The 26,027-nt window shown below is 33.1% G+C and overlaps 2 protein-coding genes across 2 annotated transcripts; both read left to right on the top strand.

Annotated features, from left to right (window-relative positions):
• The first annotated feature begins 17,892 nt into the window (after positions 1–17,892).
• On the top strand, positions 17,893–19,940 carry LOC145615405 (uncharacterized). The gene is made up of 3 exons (XM_081670513.1): positions 17,893–18,020; positions 18,801–18,844; positions 19,321–19,940. The coding sequence occupies exons 1-3, from the start codon at positions 17,924–17,926 to the stop codon at positions 19,675–19,677; spliced, it is 498 nt and encodes a 165-aa protein (XP_081526639.1). The 5' UTR covers positions 17,893–17,923; the 3' UTR covers positions 19,678–19,940.
• A 3,578-nt stretch (positions 19,941–23,518) lies between these two features.
• Positions 23,519–25,630, top strand: LOC145615309 (uncharacterized). The gene is made up of 6 exons (XM_081670409.1): positions 23,519–23,876; positions 23,956–23,992; positions 24,147–24,383; positions 24,535–24,582; positions 24,683–25,140; positions 25,255–25,630. Exons 1-6 carry the CDS (start codon positions 23,575–23,577, stop codon positions 25,325–25,327), a joined length of 1,155 nt encoding a protein of 384 aa, XP_081526535.1. The 5' UTR covers positions 23,519–23,574; the 3' UTR covers positions 25,328–25,630.
• The last annotated feature ends 397 nt before the right edge of the window (positions 25,631–26,027 follow it).

The raw sequence follows: 26,027 nt of genomic DNA, 5'->3' as shown, positions 1-26,027 counted from the left end.
CTGAATTATTGCATTTTTTTATATGGATGATGCTCAATTGGGAAAATTTGATGGGAAAATTTCAATGAGGACTGGTTATGTGGCTCAAAAGTTCTCAATATGCAACATTCACTCACCTTGTGACGATGGCGAAGAAGTTACCAATGCTGTTAGTAATGATGCTGGCTATTAAATAAATAGGAAAAGGCAGAGTTCCTATAGAGATGATGAATAGATGGAAGATGAACCAATGGTGGTAAGAAAGTGTTCAAACCATGTCATGTAACATTTATAAATCCAGTGGAGCAATTGGTTATTGATGGTTGTGGTTTTACCAGAAAAAGCTTATACCTAGGCCTGAGTTCGATGACATGGTATGCAAAATAGTTTACATGATTTATACCTGTAATTAACATTGCTTCAAAGTCACTAAGAAAGTATAGTTTTGTGATTGCAGATTTGCAAGATAGTAACTTACAAAAGGAGTGCAAGTGAAGAAGGCAGAAAAAGTTCTTTAGGTGCGGAATACTTATACACAATGGTAAGGTTGCTTCATTTGACTGGTTCACTGTCACTGTCCACAGTTTTCAACTGTCTTGGGAATTAAATTTTGCTGATCCATGATAGTCAATTCCTCGGTGGACATAATGTATTGTAGTTGGTTGGCTCTCTTCCATTGCCATTGCAGGATCAGTGTTGTTAAGCCATTTAGTTTAATAGCTGTCATTCGCCAAGCTATAAATTATAATGAATCAATCGATTGCACATTGGGAATGGTTTCATAGGCAGCAGTGGCATGTCTTAAATGGTTTGTATCAGTGTAACTATGCTCTTTTGTGCACTAGGAAAAATGACATGATGATAATCTGGGGTATTTGATCATTTTTTATGGTTTAAGAATGCTTATAAGGGATGTCTAGTCTCTGTTTCGATCTAGAACTAACTTAAGTGGTTGTCAGTTTTGGACTTGATTTGGAGTGTAGTTTTTTTTGGGTATGCAGGTCCACTTATGTGTCGTAACCCTTTTGATGGTGTCTGTAGACATGTAACTTTAGTTTCCAGTTGACATATCTAATCATGTGTCCATGCTCTTATCCTGCCGAAGTGTTGCTCCCTATGTTTGCTATTAACTTTTGACATCTGAGGAAGGCAGGGGGTTGCGATTGTAAAAACTGCTTTCCCAAAAAAAAAAAAAAACAAAACCATTGGTCTTGGATCCTAAGAGGTATAAACTATTGGTTGGGTCTAATAAGAGATTGAGGTTTATTAGAGTTCTGAACTTGGCCAAATAGAACTGTAGGGAGATCAACATGTGCCCTCTGTGCGCGCAACTGACTATTAGATTAGTATGCTTCATGAGGATACATTGAAATAATGCGATTTCTGATGTGATTTCGGCCTCACGTAACTCGCCTTCCTACGGGTTCCCTTGCCGATCTAGTGACACACCAACCACGCCCCTTCCCTTTCTCCGATCATAAAGTTTTCGGCTTTCTAAAGTCTCTGCATTTCATTGTATCCGGGTCATAAAGTGTTGACAGGAAAATAGGCAAAGTTGTCATTAGGAAAGGACTGTCATTTGGGGGGGGGGGGGGGGGGGCTTGAGCGAGTATCACAGTTTAGATGATAAGAGAAAAGCAATAGGTGCACTGTAGATCAATGTGTGCCACAAGATGATTTTGAAATTCTATTCTTAACCTGAAATTTGAATGCTTGGACATTGCTTATGGGCAGGGTGACCTTCATGAAGATTTCGTCATGTGTTGTACAGTTTATGAAGAGATGACTAGTATGGCTTTTCAACAGACTGTCAGTAGTTGAGATGTGATGAGGATAGCATGGTGGAAAGGGAATTAATGAAACCATTCTTTGGCAGGAGGTGATTTCATTTTATTTGTCTTTTATATCTGCTACAGATAGACATAGCATAGAACATAAGCATGTAAGGTACAATTTCATGGCTTTGGTAATTGTAACTTATCATCCCCTTGAAGAGACCTAGTTCATGCAGGCGATATATGTAAGGTATTGCTACACCTATCTTTACTTTTGGCCTTTGAAACATTTGAGGTGAAATGCAGGATGTTAAACTTGTGTGGAAATAGGTCCCTTAAAACTTGATTTTTCATTATTAATTTTGTGCAGAAATATGCTCATTACATGACCCCTTTTGCAAACTATTAACTCCAAAGTTTTGGCAGCATTAAAACTTTCATTGCATCTACTATGGAAAGCCCACACTATTGGGTAATAAATTTATAGATTATATTTATTATTTGTTTGGGCTTTGGACCAACTGACCAAGTATTTACCTATGATGTAGGAAAACAAAGGTGTTGTTTGCTTGGGAGTCGAAGTTATTTCCATGGGAAATTAGGCTTACTGGGAGTTGTGGAAGTGAAGTGTTGCTTGGTTGGTTGTAGGTGTAGGAAATTTGATTTTCTGAGAATTGAGGAAGAAGGCATGCCTTTCTTTTACTGGAAATATAATGATGAGGAAGAAGAATAGCAACAAGTTGGTCGATCTATTCAGAATTAATGAAGTTGGAAAACATACAGGAGAATGCTAGATAGGTGCTGGTTGTTTGTGTTTCTTTTTTAAATCATGCTAATTTTTTGAATTACCTTACATTTTTGTTGCTTAGATCAACCTAAAGTTTGCCTTAATTTCCCTTAAATCAGCCTGATTGGATGTCCCCATGCTATGGCTACTCATCAAATTTGATTACAACTGTGATTGGATGTCTCTCATCTTATTAAACCTATTTTTCATAGTAATTTGTTTGATCTTTTCATTTTTTTATGCTTTTGTTGCTCAATTGATGGAGTATTGATCTGTTTTAATCTATTTTGCAGCATCTATTTTTTCATGGGGTGGTTGGAAATTTGTTACCTATAAATCTATAATTGCTTGGTAAACTTTTGATCTTCTCCCCCCCCCCCCCCCCCCTTTTTTTTGAGGTACGATTTCTTTATTTTATCAGGCTGCTTTTTGATAAGGTTGATTTGGTGTTCATTGTTTCCAAGTCCAATGGTTCAATGCGATATGCTGAGATGATGCTTGTCCAGTTTAGTTTGCTGGCAGCAAGATCACCATGACATTGACATATGAACTTCTGAGTATCTTGACACTTTTTCCTGTCGAATATTGTGCTTAAACTAAATTGACTGTTTTGCTTCATTTTTGCATATTGGAAGTGTTTCAGATAATGAGTTGCTGGCTTTACTTGACCTGGCTCCTGTCCACTGACACATTGCTATGAATCAAGGTGGCAATCTGCCAATATTATTCACTTACTCGAGGAGGAAGCTACTTGAGTCTTTTAACCAGAGTTTGTTATTAATCAAAGTTTGTTATTTTGCAGTTGTTACTTGCTTGCTGCGTGTGTTAGTCTGTTAGAGAATCTAAGAGTTTTCTTAACAAATAGGGAGTACACTGTGGCAGTCGATTTCATTCAGAAAAGTTGCTTATGCTTGCACAATTGGACATTTCCCTTCTTGAATTGGGGCATAGCTTGTATTACTGAGTGACTTCCTCTCTTTAATACATTCATATCCTTATCTTTTCTTCTATAATCTTCCATTATTACTGTTTCTTCTCGGTTCTGTGTTGGTTATCTGTTTGGGTTCTTATCACACATCAAATACTGTAAAAAGAGCTTTGGGAAATTTCATTGGCATGAAATGGATTCACCTGATGAATATGGAGATTGTTTGGTTAAAACTTTGTTCCTGTCTTCCCCTTATCAGCCTGAGATTCTTTTTTATTTGGTTGGCGTGGAAGTTGTTTGCAGGAACTCTTTAGGGGTTGTGTTGAAGGTCTGAGTGTCTGACGTGTCCACATTTAGCTAAAAGGATTGAAGTATCTCACTTTGGGTTATAAATTCATATAGTACTACAATTAAAATATTGTTTTTATAAGTGACACAAAATTCTGACATTGTTCTTCAGCATCTCCAATTATAAGTTAAAAACAGAGTGTTTCATTTCAAGATGATCATCTGTAGTCTAGCCCAATAGTCTTGTTTGACCCACTCATGAGAATATGAGGGTTTAGACAGTAAAAAAAATGCATTTTGAGATCAAAGCTCAAATTCAACTTGAAAAAATTAATTTCGAGCAGGTTTTATTTGTCAATTGTCATGGCAAGTTACATCGTATTGTAGTTAAGTAGCTAACTATATATCGTTGCAACTTATAGCTTGATTATATTATATCTTCAATTGCTCAAGGTAACCTACAACATTTTGTAGCAGCTAACCAATTTGGAATTGCTATTGGAACATTTACAGTGGTTAATATTATTGCAATTTCGTAAATTAAGCAGATGTAGCTCTATCATTGGAGAGGAAAACGAAGCAACCTATTTCCAAGAAGTGTATGTTGCTCAAATAAGCAAGGTTGCTTGAAAACAAAATCATTAAATTACAATGGAAAACCTTTTTTTTTTTCTTTTCTTTTTTTTTTTTCTGTTTTTTTGGTTCATCCAAGGATTCCAAGCTACAAAACGTTGTATACTACCATTGTTATACTTGTAGCCTAAAATCAATCTATCTATAAAACGTGATCAGTAGAAGAATAAAATTAATAAGGTTACTAGGGCGTGAACAAAAAGAAATTGTCAACATTTTATTCTTTATTGCTCAAGGCCAACACTAGATTGAGTTGCTCTTGCAAAAACGATTATTATCCGATTTTTTAACGATCATTTTACATTTTTACTCATTGTCTTAAGAGATTTTATACTATTAACAAGTTAGTAGCCCAGACGTTGTCCCGGGTTACTACTTTTGAAGTTGTGCAATTGCAGGTTTTTTTTTTTTTTTTTTTTGTGGTTTGGATATTAAAATCTGAAATTGATATAATTGAATGTGTTTTTTTTTTTTTAATAATTAAATAATGTGGTTTACACTTATGTATATTTTTTTTCCGTTTTTATAACATGCTTGATAATGGGTGAAGATGGTTAAATAGCCAACTTTGTTATAAGTGGTTGGGTGTTTGAATCTCCTTAACCTTATATTTTTATATGACCTAATGTAGTTTGCTTGGCTGATGTGGCGTAACAATATGGTTAATTCAATAATAATGTAACATAAAGAGATATTGGGTATGTGATGTGGCGTCATGAAGTATTTGTGAATTGACATGACATATTTTTTAAAAAAATATACGTGGCACATGAACGTTTTTATAAATGTCTTTTAATATATTAGTTAGGTCCTTAATTTCAATTGTATAACATATTAGATATCTAAAATAAATTTAAAACATAATCAAATACTTTACCAAAACGACTAATTATAAATTTTAGGAAAAATACACTTTAATAATCCCAATTATGGGCGATTTACCTACAATAATTCCAACTATTGTTTATTATACAATAATCCCAACTATTAGGTGAGTTTTCCTCTAGCAGTCCCCAAAACCGGTTACCTGCTGAAAGGGTAAACTTTTTTTTTTTTTTTTGTTTCTTAAATGACACATGTCAGTACATGAGTGGCCTAATATTACAATTAAAAAAAGGAAAAAAAAAACAAAAAACAAAAACCATCCCAACCACCCCTAGCCCACCGGAAACCGCCACCAACCCTTAGCCAAACCTCCAGACCACCGGAAAATGGTCGACGAACCTGCAGACCACCGGAAAACAGCCGACGGGCCCTCCCAATCCCCAACAGCACCAACCACGATCCACCCCAACCCCTATTGCTCCTCCCGCACGGCCAGCGATGCCAATTACTCCAATCCTCCCGCACGGCATGTAACGCCTCTTTCTCTCTCCTCCGCTGACGAACACCGACGAACAACCACCGAATTCTCACGAACACCCACGAATACCCACCAGATTCTCACGAACACCCACGCTGACGATTTGGGTGCGATTTTGGTGCGATTTGGGGCTGCGATTTTGGTGCCTTTTGGTGCGATTTGGGGCTGCTGGTGGTTTCTCGGGCAAGGGTTAGGTGTTTTGGCCGGTTTCGGGGGTGCGGCTGGTCGTGGGAGTTGTTTCTAACTTGGGTGGCTGGTGAAGGTGGTGTTTTAGGGTTGTGGCAGGAGGTGGAGGTGGTGGTTATGGCTGGCATGGTGGTTGCCAGAATTTCTTTTTGGTTTTTTTTTATTTTAATTTTTTATTTTGGAACCACTCACACGCTGACACGTGTCAAACAACCTACAATAACAGGTTATTGACTTTTGTTCACCGGTTTGGGACTGCTGGAGGAAAACTCACCTAATGTAATCCCCCGTATTCTTAAATATTTTATAAATGAAAATTTATTTTATTTATAATATTTATTTGTTATTTTTCATAATTTAATTTCAAAAGTTTCAAATTATTAATCTGGGTCGAAAATTATTTGAACAAATTATTTTATGCACCTTTATTCTACAATTTATGTCCAATCACACAAGCCTAACCCATTTGTTTACTTAATCAACCCATTATTTTTATGAGGCCCAATCTTTCTTTTTACCCTACAATAATTCTCTCCTATAAATACCCCATGAATCTCCAAAAATTTCCCACACAAAAAGGTTAGTCTTATTTTCATCCTCCTTTGTTTCATTATTTTGCTTAATGTTAATTTAATTGTTTTGGGTTTTGATTTTAGTATAAAGATTATATTTTTAGTATCAAATTATATTTTAATGGTATAAAGATTATAAATTTCAGATTATATTTATGTTATAAATTTCGTATTTTATGAATTATAAACCTAGGGTTTCAATTTATTGAAAATCATGATTTTAGGGTTTTTATGAACAATTGATTTAGGGCTTTTATAGTGATGATGTTTTGAAATTTTGGTGATTATAACTAATGATTAGTTTAACTTAATTCCAGATTATTTTGAACATGTAAATTCGTGTTTTAATTTTTAGAATTTTGTTCGTTAATATTAATCCCGTTTAAATCCCGGTCAGGTTCTGAAATCATCTGATTTTGACAAAAAAAGTGGTGTTTTTCATGTGGAAACAACATTTTAAGAAAGACTCAGGACCTTTGGTAGTGAGCACCACCCTATCGTGGCCAAATTCAGTCTCTAAATATGATTTTCGGGAAGTTTTTTATTTTCACGAAGTTTTTTTATACTTAAAATATTATCCTTGAGTTTGATTAATAAAATAATTATGTTTAAAGTTAATTAAGCATAAATATATGTTTTTATTGAAGTTTTAAGTGTTGGAAATAGTTTTTAAGTACTACTACTTTTGATGTTTTATAAAGAGGGTTTAATCACCCATTAAAAAGGGAGATTTTTAGGAGTTTTTAAATAATTTTAAGATTTTTATTAAACTTTAAACTTGCTGTAATTTCATGTATAAGAGTGTATTTTAAGGTTTTTATGAAGAAAATTTAAAGAACTATATATAAGCCTTTAATTTTAACTAAAGGGAAGGTTTTAAAGTGTTGTTTGATTTGGATTTTGAAGGTTTTAAAGTAAGTTAGTATTGCTGTAAATTTGATTGATTGGGTATTGATTGAGATGTTATTATTTGGTTTAGGAGAGGAGTTTATTGAAGGTGATTTCTAGATAGTAAAGTGGCATACCAATTTGTTTACTCAAGGTACGTACAAGTTACGAAACCTTTCTTGTAGGTGCATGTTTAAGGACGGATCGAGAACTTAGTATCATGTATAGGGATGTCTGAGTTAGATTGTTTGGTTATACATTGTGAATTTCATATATATGATGTGCACTATTTTATATTGCAAGAATTGTTTGTGCTCTAATTATGCAAGGTGCGCTTAGAGGCAAAGGTATGTGATTTGTGGAATGATTTATTTATTACTCATTCATGATTATTGAAATATGATGAGTAACGGAAGAATTCAAGTCTTATAAGACAAGGTTAAGGTTTTGGGGTGCCTTAAGCACTCAAGGTGTTTATACACCGAGGTAGTAAAGGAATAAATAATAAATGTTGTTTGTCACTAATAAATCAAGAATTGAAATTGGAAAGTTGTTTTACTTGATTGAATTGATATTGGATTGATAGTATTGTTTGCATATGAGTCATCACCAAGTCTAAACCTGTAAATCACGTAAAGTGCAAGATGGATGAGCAATAAAACTCTGGATTGGTGCACTTCTGGAGTAATGACAATCAGGGGTTGGGGTACACGGGGTATTAGCCGTGTACTTTTCTCGAGGCCGTCTGATCTACGTGTCTCTTATTTCAAATATTTTTCAAAACTAGGAGTTAGGTGAGATCTCATACTAACTACGGTCACGGAGTTGCGCCCGTGGTCGTTGGATGTTTATTGATGTTTCCGAAAGGAGGCATGGGGTTTTTCTTTTATTGATGTTCCAAATGGGACATGGGTTGGACAACCTTGTCTATTGCTGAATCCAATGAAATAAAGAAAAAAGTTAGTTAATATTAACTAGTGAAGTCTTAATAAAATTTGATGGTTGAGTCATGTGCCGAGTCTATAAACTAATGATGCGTAATGGTTGATTATTAGTAGCATGTTAGGGATTTCTTTTATGTTTTGCAGCTTGTATGTACTCAGCTTTGCTGATTGCGTGCTTTTGTGTGTGTCTTTCTTTGGTCATGGCCTTCACCTTTCAATGACCCTGTGACGATCCAATTTTTACACTTGTAATATTGGGGAGCAGATTAACCACAGGTTCTTACATATGCAGCATTCGCATCATGGTTGTGGGATTTTGAGTGGAGAGTTGGTTATTATTCGCAGTTTATTTCTTTTCATAAGTTTGAATTTATTTAAACTCTGGTTTTATTTATTTACTACTTTTGTGGGGTTTTGAATAAGGGCCTTAATGGTTCCAAGTTGTATGATTTAATTTGGTTTTAGTTATTGGTTTTGAAACTTATTTATAACTGAGTTAGTTTTTCCGCTGCTATTTTCTGATAAAGCCTTAACGTTTGAACACGTGGCGGTAGCACGCTAGTAATTCTCTTGGATTTTCTTCAGGGTATTTACAGGTTTTAAGAGAGAATTATTGGGGTGTTACACCTAATAGTTGGGATTATTGTAGAATAAACGATAGTTGGGATTATTGTAGGTAAATCGTCCATAGTTGGGATTATTCAAGTGTATTTTTCCTAAATTTTAATTCCAAAACTATCTTAATCTGTTAACTATTACTAAAACAAAATATATTGACATCATTAAGTGACACATGTCAATTTCTTATGAATTTTTTTCCCGCCAAAACTATTTTTGCCATCATCATTTTTTTTTTTTGAAGAATTCATTTAAGACTATATAAATACAATATTTCTTTCAAAATTAATTGATGAGATTATTTAATCCGTGCAACGCATAGGACTAAGGACCTATTCTCATTGACTGAACTCAGCTGAACTGAACTGAAATGAATATTTTATAAGAGAAGGAAATTAGGAGCTGAACTGAACTGAACTGAGCTGAGCTGAGCTGAGCTGAGCTGAACTGAATTGAACTGAGTTGAACTGAACTGAACTGAACTGAACTGAGCTGAACTGAACTGAACTGAATTTAAACGTAAGAGAACAGGCCCTAAACTAGCAATTCACTAAGGGCCTGTTCACATTTACTGAACTGAGCTGAACTGAACTGAACTGAACTGATTGGAGCTGAACTGAAGTGAAGTGAAGTGAACTGAACTGAACTGAACTAAATTGAGCTGAAATAAATATTTTATGAGAGAGGAAAATTAAGAGCTGAACTGAACTGAACTGATTGGAGCTGAACTGAACTGAATGAACTGAAATTAAGTAAATGTGAACAGGCCCTAAGAAGGAAATTAACTATTTCTTATTTTCCTTTGAACCGGTTTGGTTCACTTCATTAGTTTTTTTTTAATGTTATTTTTTTATTATTATTTTGATTTAGGATTTTTTTAAGTTGGAAAATTTAAGCCGTATACAAATATGCAGAGTAATTTTGATCACCAAAAAAAAAAAATCGTCTAGATTGTATCACAAAAATTTGGAATTCCAAGTAGTATTGTTCTATTAACACCACCGCAAATTTATACGACAATAACGGTTGTTAAGGTATTGTTCATTTTAATTGTATATACTCTCTGTTAATGTAGACTATTTTAAATATATTTGAGTTTAATGTGTGTAATAAATCAAACCCAGAAAAAAAAACTTAAAATCGAAAAAAAAATTCAAAATATGAAAACAAAAACCTAGAAAACAAAAAAAAAAAAAATTGAAATCGGGAAAAACCCTTAATATTTGATTTTAATCGAAAAAAACCCAGAAAACAAAATTCATCAATCTGAAAACAAAAACCCAGAAACGCAAAAAAATTGAAATCGAAAAAAACCCTTACTATTTGGATTTTAATTGAAAAAAACCCAGAAAACAAAAAAAAATTGAAATCGAAAAAAAATTCGATTAAAATCTGAAAAAAAAAAAATCAAAATCGAAATTGATTAAAATAAAAAAAAAATCGATTAAAATTAAAATCGATTAAAAATTCGATCAAAACAATAACCCAGAAAAAAAAGATTTAAAATCGATTAAAATTAAAAAAAAATCGATTAAAAAATCAATTAAAACAAAAATCCAGAAAATCGATTAAAACAAAAACCCAGAAAATCGATTAGAACAAAAACCCAGAAAATCGATTAAAACAAAACCCAGAAATTCGATTGAAATCGCTGTTGCATGCGGTCTTCAAAAACCCAGAAATTCGATTGAAATCGCTGTTGCATGCGGTCTTCAAAAACCCAGAAAATCGATTCAAATTAGTGTTGCATGTGGTCTTCGTGGTGGTGAGGGAGAAGGAGATTGAAAAAGAGAAATATAAGGAGAAGAAGGAGATCGAGAAACAGAAATAGAAATAGAAGGAGGAGATCGATATCGAGAATGGAGAAGAGGAGAGGAGAGAGAAAGAGGATGAGAGGAGAGAGAAGGATGAGAGGAGTGTTAGGGTTGGGGGGGGTTTAAATGGGACGGGTTTTTTTTTTTAATATGTTTATTGCTCCGGTTCACAAAGGCACCGGTTCAAACCGGTGGCCTTTATGTTTTTGGCACCGGTTTGAAGTGAACTGGTGCCATATGTCCTGTTTCATAAAGCCGTGCATTTTTTAGCCCATTTTTGCCACCGGTTTGGCCTGAACCGGTGCCATTTGGGGTTGCTTTTTTGTATTTTTCTACTAGTGTTTGCAGCTTTTTTTTATTTTTTTTATATCATTTCAAACCTTAACGGAATTTTTGTTGGCACGCAAATCGATGAAACAATTGAATTGAGTTGCAATTTACAATTTATTAGTACTTTTGGGTTGTAATTTGCCGTTTTTTTATATGGCTGCAATTTGCAAAAAAAAAAAATAAATAAATAAATAAAATTAAATGGCTGCTAGACAATGCACGAAAGATCAGCACAATGCAAGCTGCACTTTGTAATGTTGGTATGGTACTATTATATTGACCTGCAATTAGGGGTGTCAATTCGGTTAAACAGTTCGGGTTTGGGTTGGGTTTATCAGTTTCGGGTTATAACGGGTCGGTTTATAATGGATTGAAATAATAAGCGGGTCGGTTTGGGTCGGTTTTGAAAATTATCGGGTCAGTTCGGTTTGGTTTTTTTAATTGCAGTTTCTATTCGGATCGGGTCCTTATTGGGTCGGGTTCTAGTCGGTTCGGGTCATAATCAATTTGGGTTGAACTGGGTCGGTTTGAAAACGGGTTTAGCCCATTTAATGTGGGTTTCGGTTAAAAACAGTTCGGGTCTTAATCAGGACGGGTCGTAATTGGTTCGGGTCATAATCAGTTTGAGTTTAACTGGGTCGGTTCGAAAATGGGTTTCGGTTCAAAATAGATCGGGTGAAATCGGGTCCAACCATTATTGTTTCGGTTATAATCGGTTTAGATTGAACTTGGTTGGTTTGAAAACGAGTTTACCCAATTTGAAACGGGTTTCTAATTAAAATCATATCGGGTTAAAATTGAGTCGGATGATTATCGAGTCGAATTAGTCAGATAATGGGTAGGAACGAGTCATGTTATAATCAAGTTAAGTCATAAATAAGTTGGGTTTATCGAGTAGTGGGTTGAAACAGATTAGATCATAAACATATTGGGTAACAGGTTGTAAATGACTCAGTCATAACGGGTTACGGGTTTTAAACGGTTTGGTCATAACGGGCTACGGGTTGTAAATGGTTCGGTCACAACGGGTTACGGATTATAATCGGTTCGGTCACAACGGGTTACGGGTTGGAACGATTTAGGTTTATCGGATTTTTATCGGGTTTTAACGGTTTTCGGTTTAAAACGGGTCGGGTTACTATCGGGTTTAAACGTAATCGGTTTGGGTTGCTTTCAGTTTCGGGTTGTAACGGTTTGGCTTGATAACGGGTCGGGTTAGTAACTGTTTGCACAAATTCGGTTTAGTTCAGTTTCGGTTTGGAAAAAATTGGGTCGGGTCAGTTTTCGGTTTCCAAAAAACGGGTTTTAAACAGTTCAGTTCCTTTTCGGATCGGTTCGAAACAGTCGGGTTTAACGGTTCGGGTTAGAAACTGACAGCTCTACCTGCAATGCATTGATCCGACTCGCTTTAATCCATTTACAAATTAAAGCAACCCGTTGTAATTTGTACCAATTTATTCTAACCACCCATCCAATTAACCCCTAAGGAAATTGAAGAGGAATTTTCAATTGTGAAACCACAAGAAATTTTAAAGGGAGGAAAGTTAGGCATTTGTAAATGCATAACATTGATTAAAATATTATTAAAACACATGATAGAAAGAGAAAAGAGGAGAAAGATAGAAAGAGAGAGGTTTGTAGGTGGACCCCATCTATTTTTTAGTCGGATTGTATCACGTGATGGGGGACCACATGTTGACTGTTCCAGTGAAAGTTTATATGGTACCATTGAATCATCAGTGGTACTATTTATGCATAAATTTTGTACAACTTAATGCATATATAATACCATTATGTGCATATACGGTATCACTGTACATTCAGTGGTACCATTTGATCATTAATTGATACCAGAATATGCATTCGTTTCTACATAGGTATAATTACATGAATATCCCTTGTTATGCATTTATAAATGCCTAACTTTCCTCAATTTCTAGTTCCTCGTGAAACCACTAGGATCAAACCTTGGCCTCCTACCTAATCCAAGAGCTTGACCAATTGCTATAAGCCCCTTCAAATTTTTACAATCACAATACATTATTATTATTATTATTATTATTATTATTATTATTATTATTATTATTTTTATTTTTTTTTTGACAGGACAATCACAATACATATTTACCCACATATACATTATCTACCATACACGTTTAATCACATATTGACTAATTAAAAAAAAAAAAAAATCACATACTGATCAAGTTTTTCTTTTTTTTTATAATTGACCAACCATGGGAAGGCAAACCGCACACACATACAATTCTAGTAACGATGTTTTTTCGGTGGGACAAAAATTTTACACGTTAACAACTCTCATGCATTGATGTTATGTTCATTTGCTTCTATTCTTCTTTAGGGGACATTCAACTTCAATTATTTTTACAAAACCAATGGAATTATAGATTAAATATTTATATATTTTCTCAATTCTTTAACCAATGTAACAATAAATAATAAAATACATGTAATTACTAAAATACTCATGATTATGTTGGTGTGAAATAAACTTGGCAAACCCAAGTAAGTTAGCTTTTGTTCTCGTCGAGTGCATGGCGGCAGACAAGCGCAAAACACCAATGCCTTTCGTTTTACGTTATGTAATCTTCTTCACACAAATCAATTTACCACCATTTAGCTTTGTCAAAAAATTAACTACTACGGTTATTACTATTTACTAAAGTATTGCTAGTGTAGTACTTATTATGTACTTTATTAATTTTAAAATATATGTCACTTTTACTGTTAATTTATGCTTTTTAGTAATTGTCGCTTTTTAACGATAAATTTGATTTTTATTTTTAATAATGTAATATTCTTGTGGGCAGGGTTCTCTTGCAACTTCACCATAATTGTACAATATCTAATGTAACGATTATTACAAAACGAAAGGAGTACTCTAAAATCTATTTGTACGGGGGAATAATTACATTAACCTCAAATGGCATGCATGCAAGTATCTAGAGCTAGTGACTGTTTTTTCTATCTAGCTATAAAAGGCTAGAAAATAATAACAAAAACGAAATTTGATATTAAATTTAAGGATTTTTTGTGAAAAACTACCTTTTATATACAACTTTTTGTGAAAAACTACCTTTTAAAAAAATTGTTGTAAATGACTACCTCTTTTTAAAAAAATGTTGTAAGGGACTACCACTTGCCGGAATCTGGCCGTTGACTCAAATTTCCGGCGTTGACCATCCACGTGCCGGTCACATGACCTTTAATTTTTTTTTCTTTTTTTCTAAGCATACGCCACCAGCAATGCCGCCATCTTCACCACCGCCCCACCACCACAACACCTCAAAACACCCTTACAACTGCCCTCACGTATCCCAAAACCAACCCAACCCCACTTGAAACCACCTCCACCCCGTCGAATCCAATACAAGCCCTCAATCACTCCGCAATTCCGCGACCTTAAAACAACAACATCATTAACTTCGTTCCCCTGCCATCACCGCACCACCACACTCCATCTTTACCTCTTGACGCCACCAATAAACACCACCACACCCCACCAAGTTGCAAGTAGTAGCCATACTAACCACCATCCCTACCACGATACACTAACAACAATAGCGCAGCAATCAAATTTAAAAATTAATTATTGCAAAAGTACCAAACAATTGAGGAAAGGAAAGGAAGGGTTTTAGATTTCGAGGGTTCGAAGGAGGGTGGGCGGGATTTCGACAACTGGAAATACGTGGGTGGGTGGGTTTGACCAGAAATTGATAATTTATTTGAGGGTTGGCCGGAAATCAAGAATTGAGGGAAAGGGGTAAGGAGGGCTAGGGATCGGAAAAGGAGCATTGCAGGGGGTGGGGATGGTCGGAAATTGGAAAAAGGGAGGTGGAAGGGCAACAAGCGTGGTAGTCGGCAGGTGTGTAGGGGTTGTCGGAAGCTGGACAAGGGAGGGGGAGGTGACGACTAGGGGGTAGGGTGGTCGAAAATTAGAAAAGGGAGGAGGAGGAGGGAGTGGGGTGGTCGAACACGGGAAAAAGCCGCCAAATGGTTTAGTCAACGCCGGAAAAGTGAGTCAACGGTGAGATTCTGGCAAGTGGTAGTCATTTACAACATTTTAAAAAAAAGAAGTAGTCATTAACTACATTTTTTAAAAAAGAGGTAGTCATTTACAACAAATTTTTTAAAAGGTAGTTTTTCACAAAATGTTGTATATAAAAGGTAGTTTTTCACAAAAAATCCTAAATTTAATTACTATATTACTTATAAGACTTTAGATTTATCTTTTCAATAATTGTAAATTTTACATCCACTGTATTTGTCTAATATGAAACGGACGGAGTAACGTGTGTAGGAACTAGGAACTCGATCTGTCATCCTCTGCCTCACTTGAAGTGCACCGGCTTCCTCCCCTTGGAACCCTTTTGCATTGTTATAGGCACATAGAATCCGTCAAAACAAGTTATTCTGTCAACAAAGTTCTTGCCTCGTGATTTTCTTTGATCTATTGGTAAATACAACTTAGACACATGCTTTTCACGAAGCTTCATGCAAAGCTACATTGATTTGATCTATTAAAGTGCCATTTGTATCAATTTGTTTTAAATTGTAAAGGACCATTTATGCACTTAATTACTCCGTATTATTAATTTTGTAATTTATATTAAAAAATAATAATAAATAAAAACAAACTAGTGAATTATAATTCACTCTACGATCTCAGCGTGGTTATGTAAAAATATTGCTCATAAATTGTGAGTCGATGAGACCTAGTCCATGGGCAGTAGATTTATTAATAACTTAGAATTTAAAGAAGTATTTCTTATGTGATTTATCTAATAACTACCCAAAAGATAGGTTTCTTTTCAAGTTAAGAGATCCAAATAATATCCAAAATTATTCTCTAATAGGAATAAACAAGTCATGAAAAATCAAACAATTTAAATTTACACCTTCAATTGGTCTCGACTCCTAGATTGCATGAATGTGCTGAATTAAACAAAACCCCAGCACTAGGGGTGACATGGCCGAACATGCCATTTTTGACACAACTTGCTCATAGATTGTATAGGTGGCTCTTTGTAAAACGGTCATAACTTAGGGCATGTTCTCATACGTTGAAATTCAGTTCAGTTCATCTAAATTCAGTTCAGCTCAGTTCAGTTCAGCTGAGTTCAGTCAATGAGAACATGCCCTTAGCTTAAGCAATTTTATTTTATTTTTTGCCAAAAAACACACTTGTATGTAATTTATTTGTCTTTGAAAAGTTATTGAGCTAAGTTGTTTACCACTTTACCTCTAGCAAACTTGAATTACTTTAAAATTATTTATATATATATATATATATATATATATATATATATATATATATATATATATATATATATATATATATATATATATATATATATATATATATATGTGTGTGTGTGTGTGCGCGCGCGCGCGCGCGCGCGCCATCCCTTTATATCATTCATGTTGGATATCTTTTTGTTCTAAATTTTAAATCTGATGTTCTAAACTTTTCCACAAGGGTTCTAAATTAATTAAATCAGATGTTCTAAATTAGTAATCACATGGTCTAAACCATAACTTAGTTAAGTTTGATGTTATAAATTTTAAATAACTTGTTCTAAAATTTTGAATCATATGTTCTAAATTTCAAAAAGTGTGTTCTAATATTTTTAATCATTTATCCTAGATTTTAAAACATATGTTCTAATTTTTACTCATATGTTCAAAATTTTTTACTCGTGTTCTAAATTTTTAAATTTTTATTCACATGTTCTAAATCTTAAATCAAATGTTCTAAATTTCATAAAGCAGATTTTCTTAATTTTTACTCACATGTTCTAATTCTTAAATCAGATGTTCTAAATTATTACTCACACAGATATTCTAAATTATTACCCATATATTCTAAACTTTAATTTGAGTCACATGTTCTAAACTTTTACTCAAATGTTCTAAATTTTAGGTAGTTCTCATATAAGTATTTGATCTTACATATGGGTTTATTCTCAATGGATGCATCCCCTATTCGTATATAACCTAATAAAAGAGAACTCGATACTTCAAACCGTTTATTTATTCATAACATATTGCAACACCAGATTTATAGTTTATACCTGAACTCATTGAAAACTATATTCAATTATTATTTTATAACTGTAAAATTTATTAATTATTGTTAGAGATATGAGATATCGGAAAATATATATGTATCTCATATCTCTAACAATTATCTAACATTTCTTACTCAATATAGCTTGCCAATAAATCACACGTTGATTAATTCTAAGTTTTATTATTAGGAAAGAGATTTAGCAATGCATACCAAAGAAGCAATAAACCTCATTTAATTTATTGACTTTAGGATGATATTCAACAATTACTTGGTACATTGGGAAGGCTAAATAAAGAAAAGTAAACAATAAGAAACTCCAGCTCTAATCCAATCTATCCCAATAGAGTTCGATCACGAGGTAGAGTTTCATGAAAAACAATGCATTTTACATATACTTCATACTATATACGATTTGAAATTAAATGTGTATATGTTTTATACTCCATATTAATTTATAGAATAACGTGAGAAAGAAGTACGTACGCATGTGTTTATAGAATTGAAATTGTAGTTCATATAGCTAAGACTTTGGCCTTAAATAAACAATATAAAATAAATTTACTACATTGAATCCATCAAATTATTAATTTCAACCTAGGTTGTAACAATTTTAGGACCTCTATATAAAATCTTCTTCTGGTATTCTTCAATACTATTATTATTCTTTCACCTTTGTGTAGTTGAAAGAACAAACATACCCATTTTAATTTTCTGCAAGCACAAGATGATGCATGTTTCTCCTCCCTATCTACTTTCACTACTTCTCGTTTGCTTCTTTGTTGGCACCACCGCGAAGATCACAACTTCAATCCCTCACAATGGTACTTCCTTTAATTGAGTTTTTGTATGGATTTTTTTCTTTGTTGGTATGAAATTGCATGCATGGTAATTTGGGAGTTAATAAGCTTTTTAATTCATATAATTAATACCAAATAGGTTTCTTCAAACACAAATAATTAACAAAGAGGTTTATATATATATATATAGTCAATAGTAAGGTGATTTTGCAAATAATTAAATGAGTTGAGGCTAGTTTTTTTTAGGCTAAATAGCTAATTATTAGCCACAAAACATTGAATAGAAAACTAAGTTATTATTTTCTCTTTTATGGACGTACTCGTACTTCAAAGAGACCTGGCAAATTATATTGTCGTATAAACAATCTCTTACAAAATAATACGAGTAATCACTAATACATACTGTACGTATAACTATATAGGGAAGACTAGAGTATCATATACCACACGATCCACACCCAATACTACGTACTTTAATCAACTATGGACTTATAGAGTAAGATATATACAGTAGTTGACATCATAGGTGGCAAATAGGGAGTACCCGTGGCTTTAATCTTAAAGCCCCATGATGTAACTACTGTATATTTATAGCTAGGTTTGGTTCGGACTCCCTATTTTATTTAGTCTGATCCATTAAAAAGTCGAGAATTAAACTAGCTATTATATTGAAATATATACTTAGATTGGTATGTACTTTGTATCATTGACACTGTAATTGACATATTTATTCGAAATTCTTCCTTAATTACTTTAATTTGTTGGCTGATTGGATGTTTTAATTATTTGATCTCCATTTCTTAGGTGGAATTGCTTCCAGAAAAGACATTACGCTTTCTTATACAAAGGTATAATTTCAATTACGTACCTTCATCCGCATGCACGCAACAATATTAATTTAGCATACAATATTTACAATTTTCTTATAAATTACAAAATACATCATGCAAATAAAAACACGGCAGTCTTTTTTTCATGTATTTTTAAAAAATTGTAAATGAAACAAAATACATCATGTAATGTATTTGAAGAAGGGGTGGACGAGATTTGAACCCATTACCTTTATGTCATGTGACTCTGATACCATGTTAGAGGACCAACTCAACCAAAAGCTTAAGCTGATGGTTGAGGCCCAAGAATATGTTTTATACTCTGTCATATACGTCAAATTCATTACCATTACTATCATTTAATATTTACATTCGAATAATTATACATATCTCTATGTCGCAAAATATATAGGGTATAGCCATATATACGTATTTTATTAGTTAAGCACACAATTAGATATGTGCAAAGCTCTTAAATGACATATTTTATACAGGTAACACCAATGATAAAAACTAGCACCGCTACTAGTAAGCTAAACAAGCTTGAAGGAGAGGCGATAAGCTGGGTGATGAATCATCGTACAAGAAGTTTGAATCAAGTGAACATGGAAGTAGTAGAGACTCCAAATAAGAAGTCATCTACAAAAAACAATGTAGTTGTTACAAAATGCGACAATGTATCTTCAAAGGTTTCATCAAAATCAATATCCTCGTCGACTAAAGAAGGTTCAAGTAATGAAAAATGTCAAAAACTTGGAAGAAAACTTATACCAAGAAAACAAGATATGGATACTTTTGTAGCTTATGCTGATTATCGTGGACCGCAACGTCATCCGCCAAGGAACAACTAAGGATAATAATTAATCAAATATGCATGAATTACTTAATTAATACAAGCTTGATCTCTATAGATTTTTGTTTTGGTTGCACCATTAAAAATGGTGTTATAAAACTGTACTTTTTTTTTTTATATCTATCGTTTGTTTGTACTTTGATTTATCTTTTGTTTGTTGTTTGTAATCTTATATAGTATACCTATGTCTTTTAAGTAACAAAGATTGTCATCAAGACCTAAGTTTTTCCCTAATGTCTAACATTTTGTAGTTGTATGCTACCAAACTATTACAATAAAAAAAATTCCTTCTTAAAGTCGTCGATCAATCTTTGAAATTATACTATGATGAAGGAAAAAAGAGAAGCTTTTATTCTATATATACGCACTCTTGGAGTAATTAATGTTCGTTAATCCAAAACAAAAGAGGAGAAGAGGAAAATCAAAAGGGGAAAAAAGTGAGGAGTTAGGGTTTATTAAAAGTCACGTGATTAGCATGTTACTAAATCAATGGTAGAAAACGTGGTCAACATCCATTTTACAACTGTTGGTGATAACTTTCAATAGATTTTTCAGAATGAGTAACCTGTGGTCATTTATAACATTTTTTAATGTAACTTTATATATATATATATAAATAATAAAAATAAAAAGGTAATTTTTGACAAAATTTTCTTATTATTTTTTGAATTTGATTATACTTGTGTCAGGCTGTCAACAATGACGGGCTAAAAAGTGATAAGTTTAAGTAGATCAATTTACTTCGGACTCCATATAGTCCAAAAGAACAAGGCCTAAACTACTCTTTCAAAATTGCAACATCAGACGGCTAATGGATAATAAATTAATAAATAATGAGATTGGTGTTGTCCACTCTTGGATAAGTTAAGTCCCACTCCACCCTACCTCTTAATCATTCCTCTACCACAACTAATAGAATTATTATCTCTTTGTCCCCGTTTATCTCTTGAAAATGATCACATTGGCATTTAGGTAAAGTACTGATTTTATAAGCAAATGGACTTTAATATAAATTCTTTCCATCATACTAGATTACTAGATCATCCTTGTATAATTTTTTTTTTCCCTAGGTTCTTTTCACTTCGTTGTAATTAGTAGTGAAATGGCTAATATATATGTTCACTTGGCCTTCAATGATTAACTATAGGCAATTAAGCATTAATTGCAAATAAGGCCTAAAAAAAAGTAAATTAAAAGTTTTCTCTCTCATCTCTCTTCAAGGGTTTTAATTTTCTTGGCCTTTTAGCCAAAAATAGTCTAATTTCTTCTGATTTTTTTTTCTTTAATTCAATTTGATCACCTGAAATCGGGAGGGAAACTCTAACCACTTGAGTTATCCCTTGGCCCTTGCTCACATGTATGACTATTATTACTTTTGGTTCAAAAACAAAATACAATAAATTGATTCATTATTAAAGGATAAATTGATAATACTATAAAAAATAAAATTTATCTAATAAAAATTAGAATCATAAATCAAATTTATAATCTTGACCCACGACATCATGGAGTCGAAATATATATTAGAACCTTAATACGTGTATTGATATCTTTAATTTGGTCGGGGAAACAACAACTCAATTATGATAGATGGACATTTTCCTCTATTTTGTAATTTTAATTTGCTATATATGGTCTGGTGGGCCACTCCATATTCCATAATCTCCATGTTTAGCCATACATGATTACTACCTGCTTTGTAGATTAGTAGACGATTATTTGTTATCAAATGCTTTGTTTTTTTTGGTTATAATATTATACAGAGTAATAAATTACTGGTATTATGTGTAATAGGACTACATTTAGGTTTTTGGGAAATTCTATGTAATACCCCTGAGGTATTGACTATTCCACGTTGTTACCCTTCCTTTGAAAAGTTCCATGCTGTAACCTCAAGGTTTCCAAAAGTGATTAAACAGTACCCCTGCTGTTATCCTTCCGGTATATGTTGCCGTTAGTGGGGCCCACTTTACACCTATTTAATTTTTTTTCTCCATTTTTGTGCTAAAAAATGTTCCATTAAAGGTTTTAGGGGTCATTTTAGCTCTAAAGGATCCAAATTAACCTTGGATTTTGCAAAAAAATAACGTAAAAGCCTCGTTTTGTGAATTTGAATTCTCATAGTTAAATTTAGAATTCATAAAACGGGGCTTTTACGTTATTTTTTTGCAAAATCTGAGCTCAATTTGGATCCTTGAGCCTTGAGGATTAAATGACCCCTAAAATCTTTAATGAGACATTTTTTAGCACGAAAATCGAGAAAAAAATAAATTGGTGTAAAATGGGCCCCCACTAACGACAACATGTAACGGAGGGATAACGGCAGGGATACAGATTAATTACTTTTGAGACTTTGAGGTTACAGCGTGGAAGTTTTCAAAGGCAGGGGTACAACGTGGAATAGTCAATAACTTAGGGGTATGATGTAGAATTTCCCTAGGTTTTTTTTAAAAGTGTGCTAGTGTGTATCAATGTATATTTAGAATAGTTGTCCTAAATCGAAAGAGTAGGAATCTATGATTGTGATTTATTAACAACAAGATTTGTGGGATATATGACATATATATATCTCCAATTATCATTCTTTTTTTTTTTTTTTCTTTTTTGAATTATCACCCATTATTAAGCATGTATGTGTATAGAAAAAGATTAAAGTTTTAATTAATGTAATGCCATTAAAATTAACATTCATGTTAGTAATTGGAACTCACCCTCAAAAAGAGTTCATTATTGTCAAGCAAGTCAAAGATCCATATATATGACTATAATTGCTCCTTTGATATCTATTTTTAAGGAAGGAAGAGTATGCTTTTACATTAATTTTCCAAATAAAACTGGAAATTTTTCTCAAATTTATATAATTATACACAATTACTCACTTTAGCTAAGTCACCAGTCTCACCACTATAGAAATACATGTCATCATCATATTGTGTCCCACTTATTATTAACACATTAAATACTTCGTAGTTATTCCTCTAGATATTTGATCATTATGTAGCACTCTATTTACAATAATTCCATTTTTTAAACTTCTTAGTTTGGGTTTTCCCTGCCAAGTATAGTTTCAATCACCACTACGTACACCAACCACCAATTGATATTTCTTAGCTATATTTGATTATATGAAAAAACACGATAGAAGTGATGTTCTTCTTCATATTACCAACCCTTGACCTATTGATATTATATTTCATTTCAACTCTAAGATATGTCACTTAAGATAGGAGAGTCCGTTAATAGAAGTGTTACGTAATATTGAAACAGTAGAGTAGTAGACTTTGTCCTTAATGTACATTTTTTTAGATTTTAAAAAAATTGTATTTAATTTGTCCACATAACAAAAAAAATCTATGTAATTATTAAAAATATGATTATTTTTTTAGAATATGCCAAATGGGCCAAATATACACATAAAATTGCTATATCTAAATGGAGGGAGTAGGCAATATATCATATTCAAAATCATAATTTTCACCAAAAAAATATTCAAAATCATAATTCATAATTCTATGGGCCTCACATACAAATGGTAGGTATTAATTAATCAAATTTAAACAGAGATAAAGAGGGAAAAGTGTTACAAATTGCATAAAGTTGCTTAAAACAAATTTGCATAATATCTTCTGTTGCCTTCTTAAAACCGATAATCACTCTCACTAACAATTAGGCCAATCATTCTACTTTGTTACATCTTTTTCCTTCCAATAAACAAACAAATTTTCCAAAAATAAAACAAAAATATTAAAAAAAAAATAAAAAAAATCCAAAATTATTGCTCTAAATACAGCCAATATTTCCACTTAACAGTTGTTATTTTCCTATTTAACACAAATTATGTGATAATCTCAAACTCATTTGTCCTAACCAAATTTTAATTTTTTGTTTAAAAATTATGGGGTCTGCAACATCATCAATGGCATCAAAATTTGCCTTTTATCCTCCAGATCCACCAACATATAGAATTATAAGTGATGAAACAACTAAAAAACCCGCTCTTTCGAATGTTCTTAGGAGGGAAAATGTTGATGTGTTGAAGTTGTGCACAAAAAGAGGCAATCAAATTGTTGCTGTTTTTATTAATAACCCTTCTGCTACATTAACTGTCCTGTATTCTCATGGTAATGCTGCTGATTTAGGCCAGATTTTTAACATCTTCTCTGAGCTTAGTGCTCATCTTGATGTTAATCTTATGGGGTTAGTGTCACATTTATATTATAAACCTTATATTATACAATTATAGTCCAATTTTATTAATATGTCACACATTTTACAGGTATGATTACTCTGGTTATGGTCAATCTTCTGGGAAGGTATGTAAATGTAATGTCTAATGTAATTATTATAAATTTATAATTATAAGCATGTTAGATAACTTAATTAATTATAGATTTTCTGCTTTTATATTTGCTAATCATTGAATATTAATCATGCTTAAACTTTTGTTTTTGGTAATTGTTTGATTAGCCAAGTGAGCAGGATACATATGCAGATATAGAAGCAGCATATAAATGTCTAGGAGAAAAGTATGGAGTAAAAGATGAAAACCTTATATTATATGGACAGTCTGTAGGAAGCGGTCCAACTCTTGAGCTAGCTATTCGTGTGCCTCGACTGAGGGCTGTAATCCTACATAGTGCTATCCTCTCAGGCATCCGTGTTATGTATCCTGTCAAAAGAAGTTACTGGTTTGACATTTATAAGGTCTATTGTTTTTCTCTTATGCTCATTTCTTTACCACATTATTACTAACATGATCGATATTGGTCACTGTTTACGAGTCTCAGAGATTAACCTGTCATTGCTCAAAGTTTTCAATCGTAACTCTATTTTTGGTGTATTATTTATGATGCAGAACATAGACAAAGTTCCTCTAGTCAATTGTCCTGTTTTGGTTATCCATGTAAGTACCATGTTTTCGAGTATTTGGATCATTAATTTCTGATAGATTATGAATTTTGACAGTTCAGTCTGAGAGTACATTTGTTTTCGGGGTTTTTAAGGGAACAGCAGATGAAGTAGTGGATTACTCCCATGGTAAAAAGTTGTGGGAATTATGCAAGGAAAAGTATGAACCGTTATGGGTGATAGGAGGACATCACTGCGATTTGGAGCTTTATCCAGAGTACTTGAGACATCTTACAAAGTTCATTTCAGCTATTCAGAAACTACCGCCTTCTCAAGATATAATACTAGAATCTGAACAAATTAGTGCAGATTTGTCAGAATCAGGTGGTGATGTAAAAGGAATTAGTTTTCGGTCTAGTACAGATCAAAGTGAAAAGTCTTCTTCTCGACTAATCAATGAGCACCGTGACAAGTCTAGAACAAGTGTTGATGGTAAGGAGAAGCCGAGGGCAAGCAGTGACAGGAAAGAAAGAGCAAGGAGGAGCATTGATAAACAAAGCAAAACCAGAAATAGTACAGATCAAACTGATAAGCCGAGGAGAAGCTTTGATAGGTAAGCTAGCTAATGCTGAAGATCAAGTAGTGCAGTAGTATCTAATAAAAGTTATATGCAAATGATATACAAGTATTTCGTGTTTTCTAAATTTGTACTGTGTTATTCTGACAGGTTTGGAGACATGGTGAGATCGGTTGGGTTATGCAATGTTGATTGTTTTAAACAAACAGCAACCACAGTTTAATTAACGCGGATCAGAGGACTTCTAGACTGCAATATCTTCACTGAATCTCTTAACACATCGTCAAAATTCATTCTATTCTAAGTTATTCTGATTCCAAAAAGAAACAATAAATCTGATGTGCAAATGCTGAAGATATACTGCGCCTAAAGTGGTGAAAATTTGTATATCATTGAAGAGTATACTTTGGTGTTGGTGTTAAGAAATGCTTAATGGCAAGCTATTCTTTGCTGTGATAGTTGATCGAGTTGTTCATTTTTACATGATTACACAATAAAAGTGTAGAAAACTGATCTTTTCCTCATAGCCCTTAACTGTGATTAGTCTCTTCTTTGTGCAGTTTCTGAGTATCAGCTGCATGATACTGACCAGGACATATTTAAGATTTCTCCATCATTCGAAAGATTTCTTAACTCGTACATCATTAGATGTAATCAACTATTACAGTTTACATACAAAAGACTGATAGTTGATGCTCTAATTCATGCAGATAGCAAGAGTATGTTCTCTTAGATAATTGAATGTCAACAAGCTTATACAATTATATATATGATTGAACTTGTGCATATAAATATGTAAAGATTGAAAGAAACATGATGCCTGCTTTCGACTTTCACATTGATTATCACAATTCACAAACACACACGTGATAAATATGCGAAGGGATGGAGGATGGAGGTGTCAATTTCAATTGAAGAATAAA

Source organism: Chenopodium album, chromosome 1 (assembly GCF_948465745.1).
Source record: "Chenopodium album chromosome 1, dcCheAlbu1.1, whole genome shotgun sequence".
Classification (NCBI taxonomy): domain Eukaryota; kingdom Viridiplantae; phylum Streptophyta; class Magnoliopsida; order Caryophyllales; family Amaranthaceae; genus Chenopodium; species Chenopodium album.
The sequence above is the reverse complement of the archived record's forward strand: the minus strand, read 5'-3'. Positions and strand labels throughout refer to the sequence as shown.

Coding starts and splice junctions, on each gene's coding strand:
- LOC145615309 (XM_081670409.1), top strand. CDS start 23,575: ATGGGGTCTGCAACATCATCAATGGCATCAAAATTTGCCTTTTATCCT. Junction 23,993..24,146: donor ATGGTCAATCTTCTGGGAAG/GTATGTAAATGT, acceptor TTGTTTGATTAG/CCAAGTGAGCAGGATACATA. Junction 24,583..24,682: donor GTCCTGTTTTGGTTATCCAT/GTAAGTACCATG, acceptor GGGGTTTTTAAG/GGAACAGCAGATGAAGTAGT.
- LOC145615405 (XM_081670513.1), top strand. CDS start 17,924: ATGATGCATGTTTCTCCTCCCTATCTACTTTCACTACTTCTCGTTTGC. Junction 18,021..18,800: donor AACTTCAATCCCTCACAATG/GTACTTCCTTTA, acceptor TCCATTTCTTAG/GTGGAATTGCTTCCAGAAAA. Junction 18,845..19,320: donor TTACGCTTTCTTATACAAAG/GTATAATTTCAA, acceptor TATTTTATACAG/GTAACACCAATGATAAAAAC.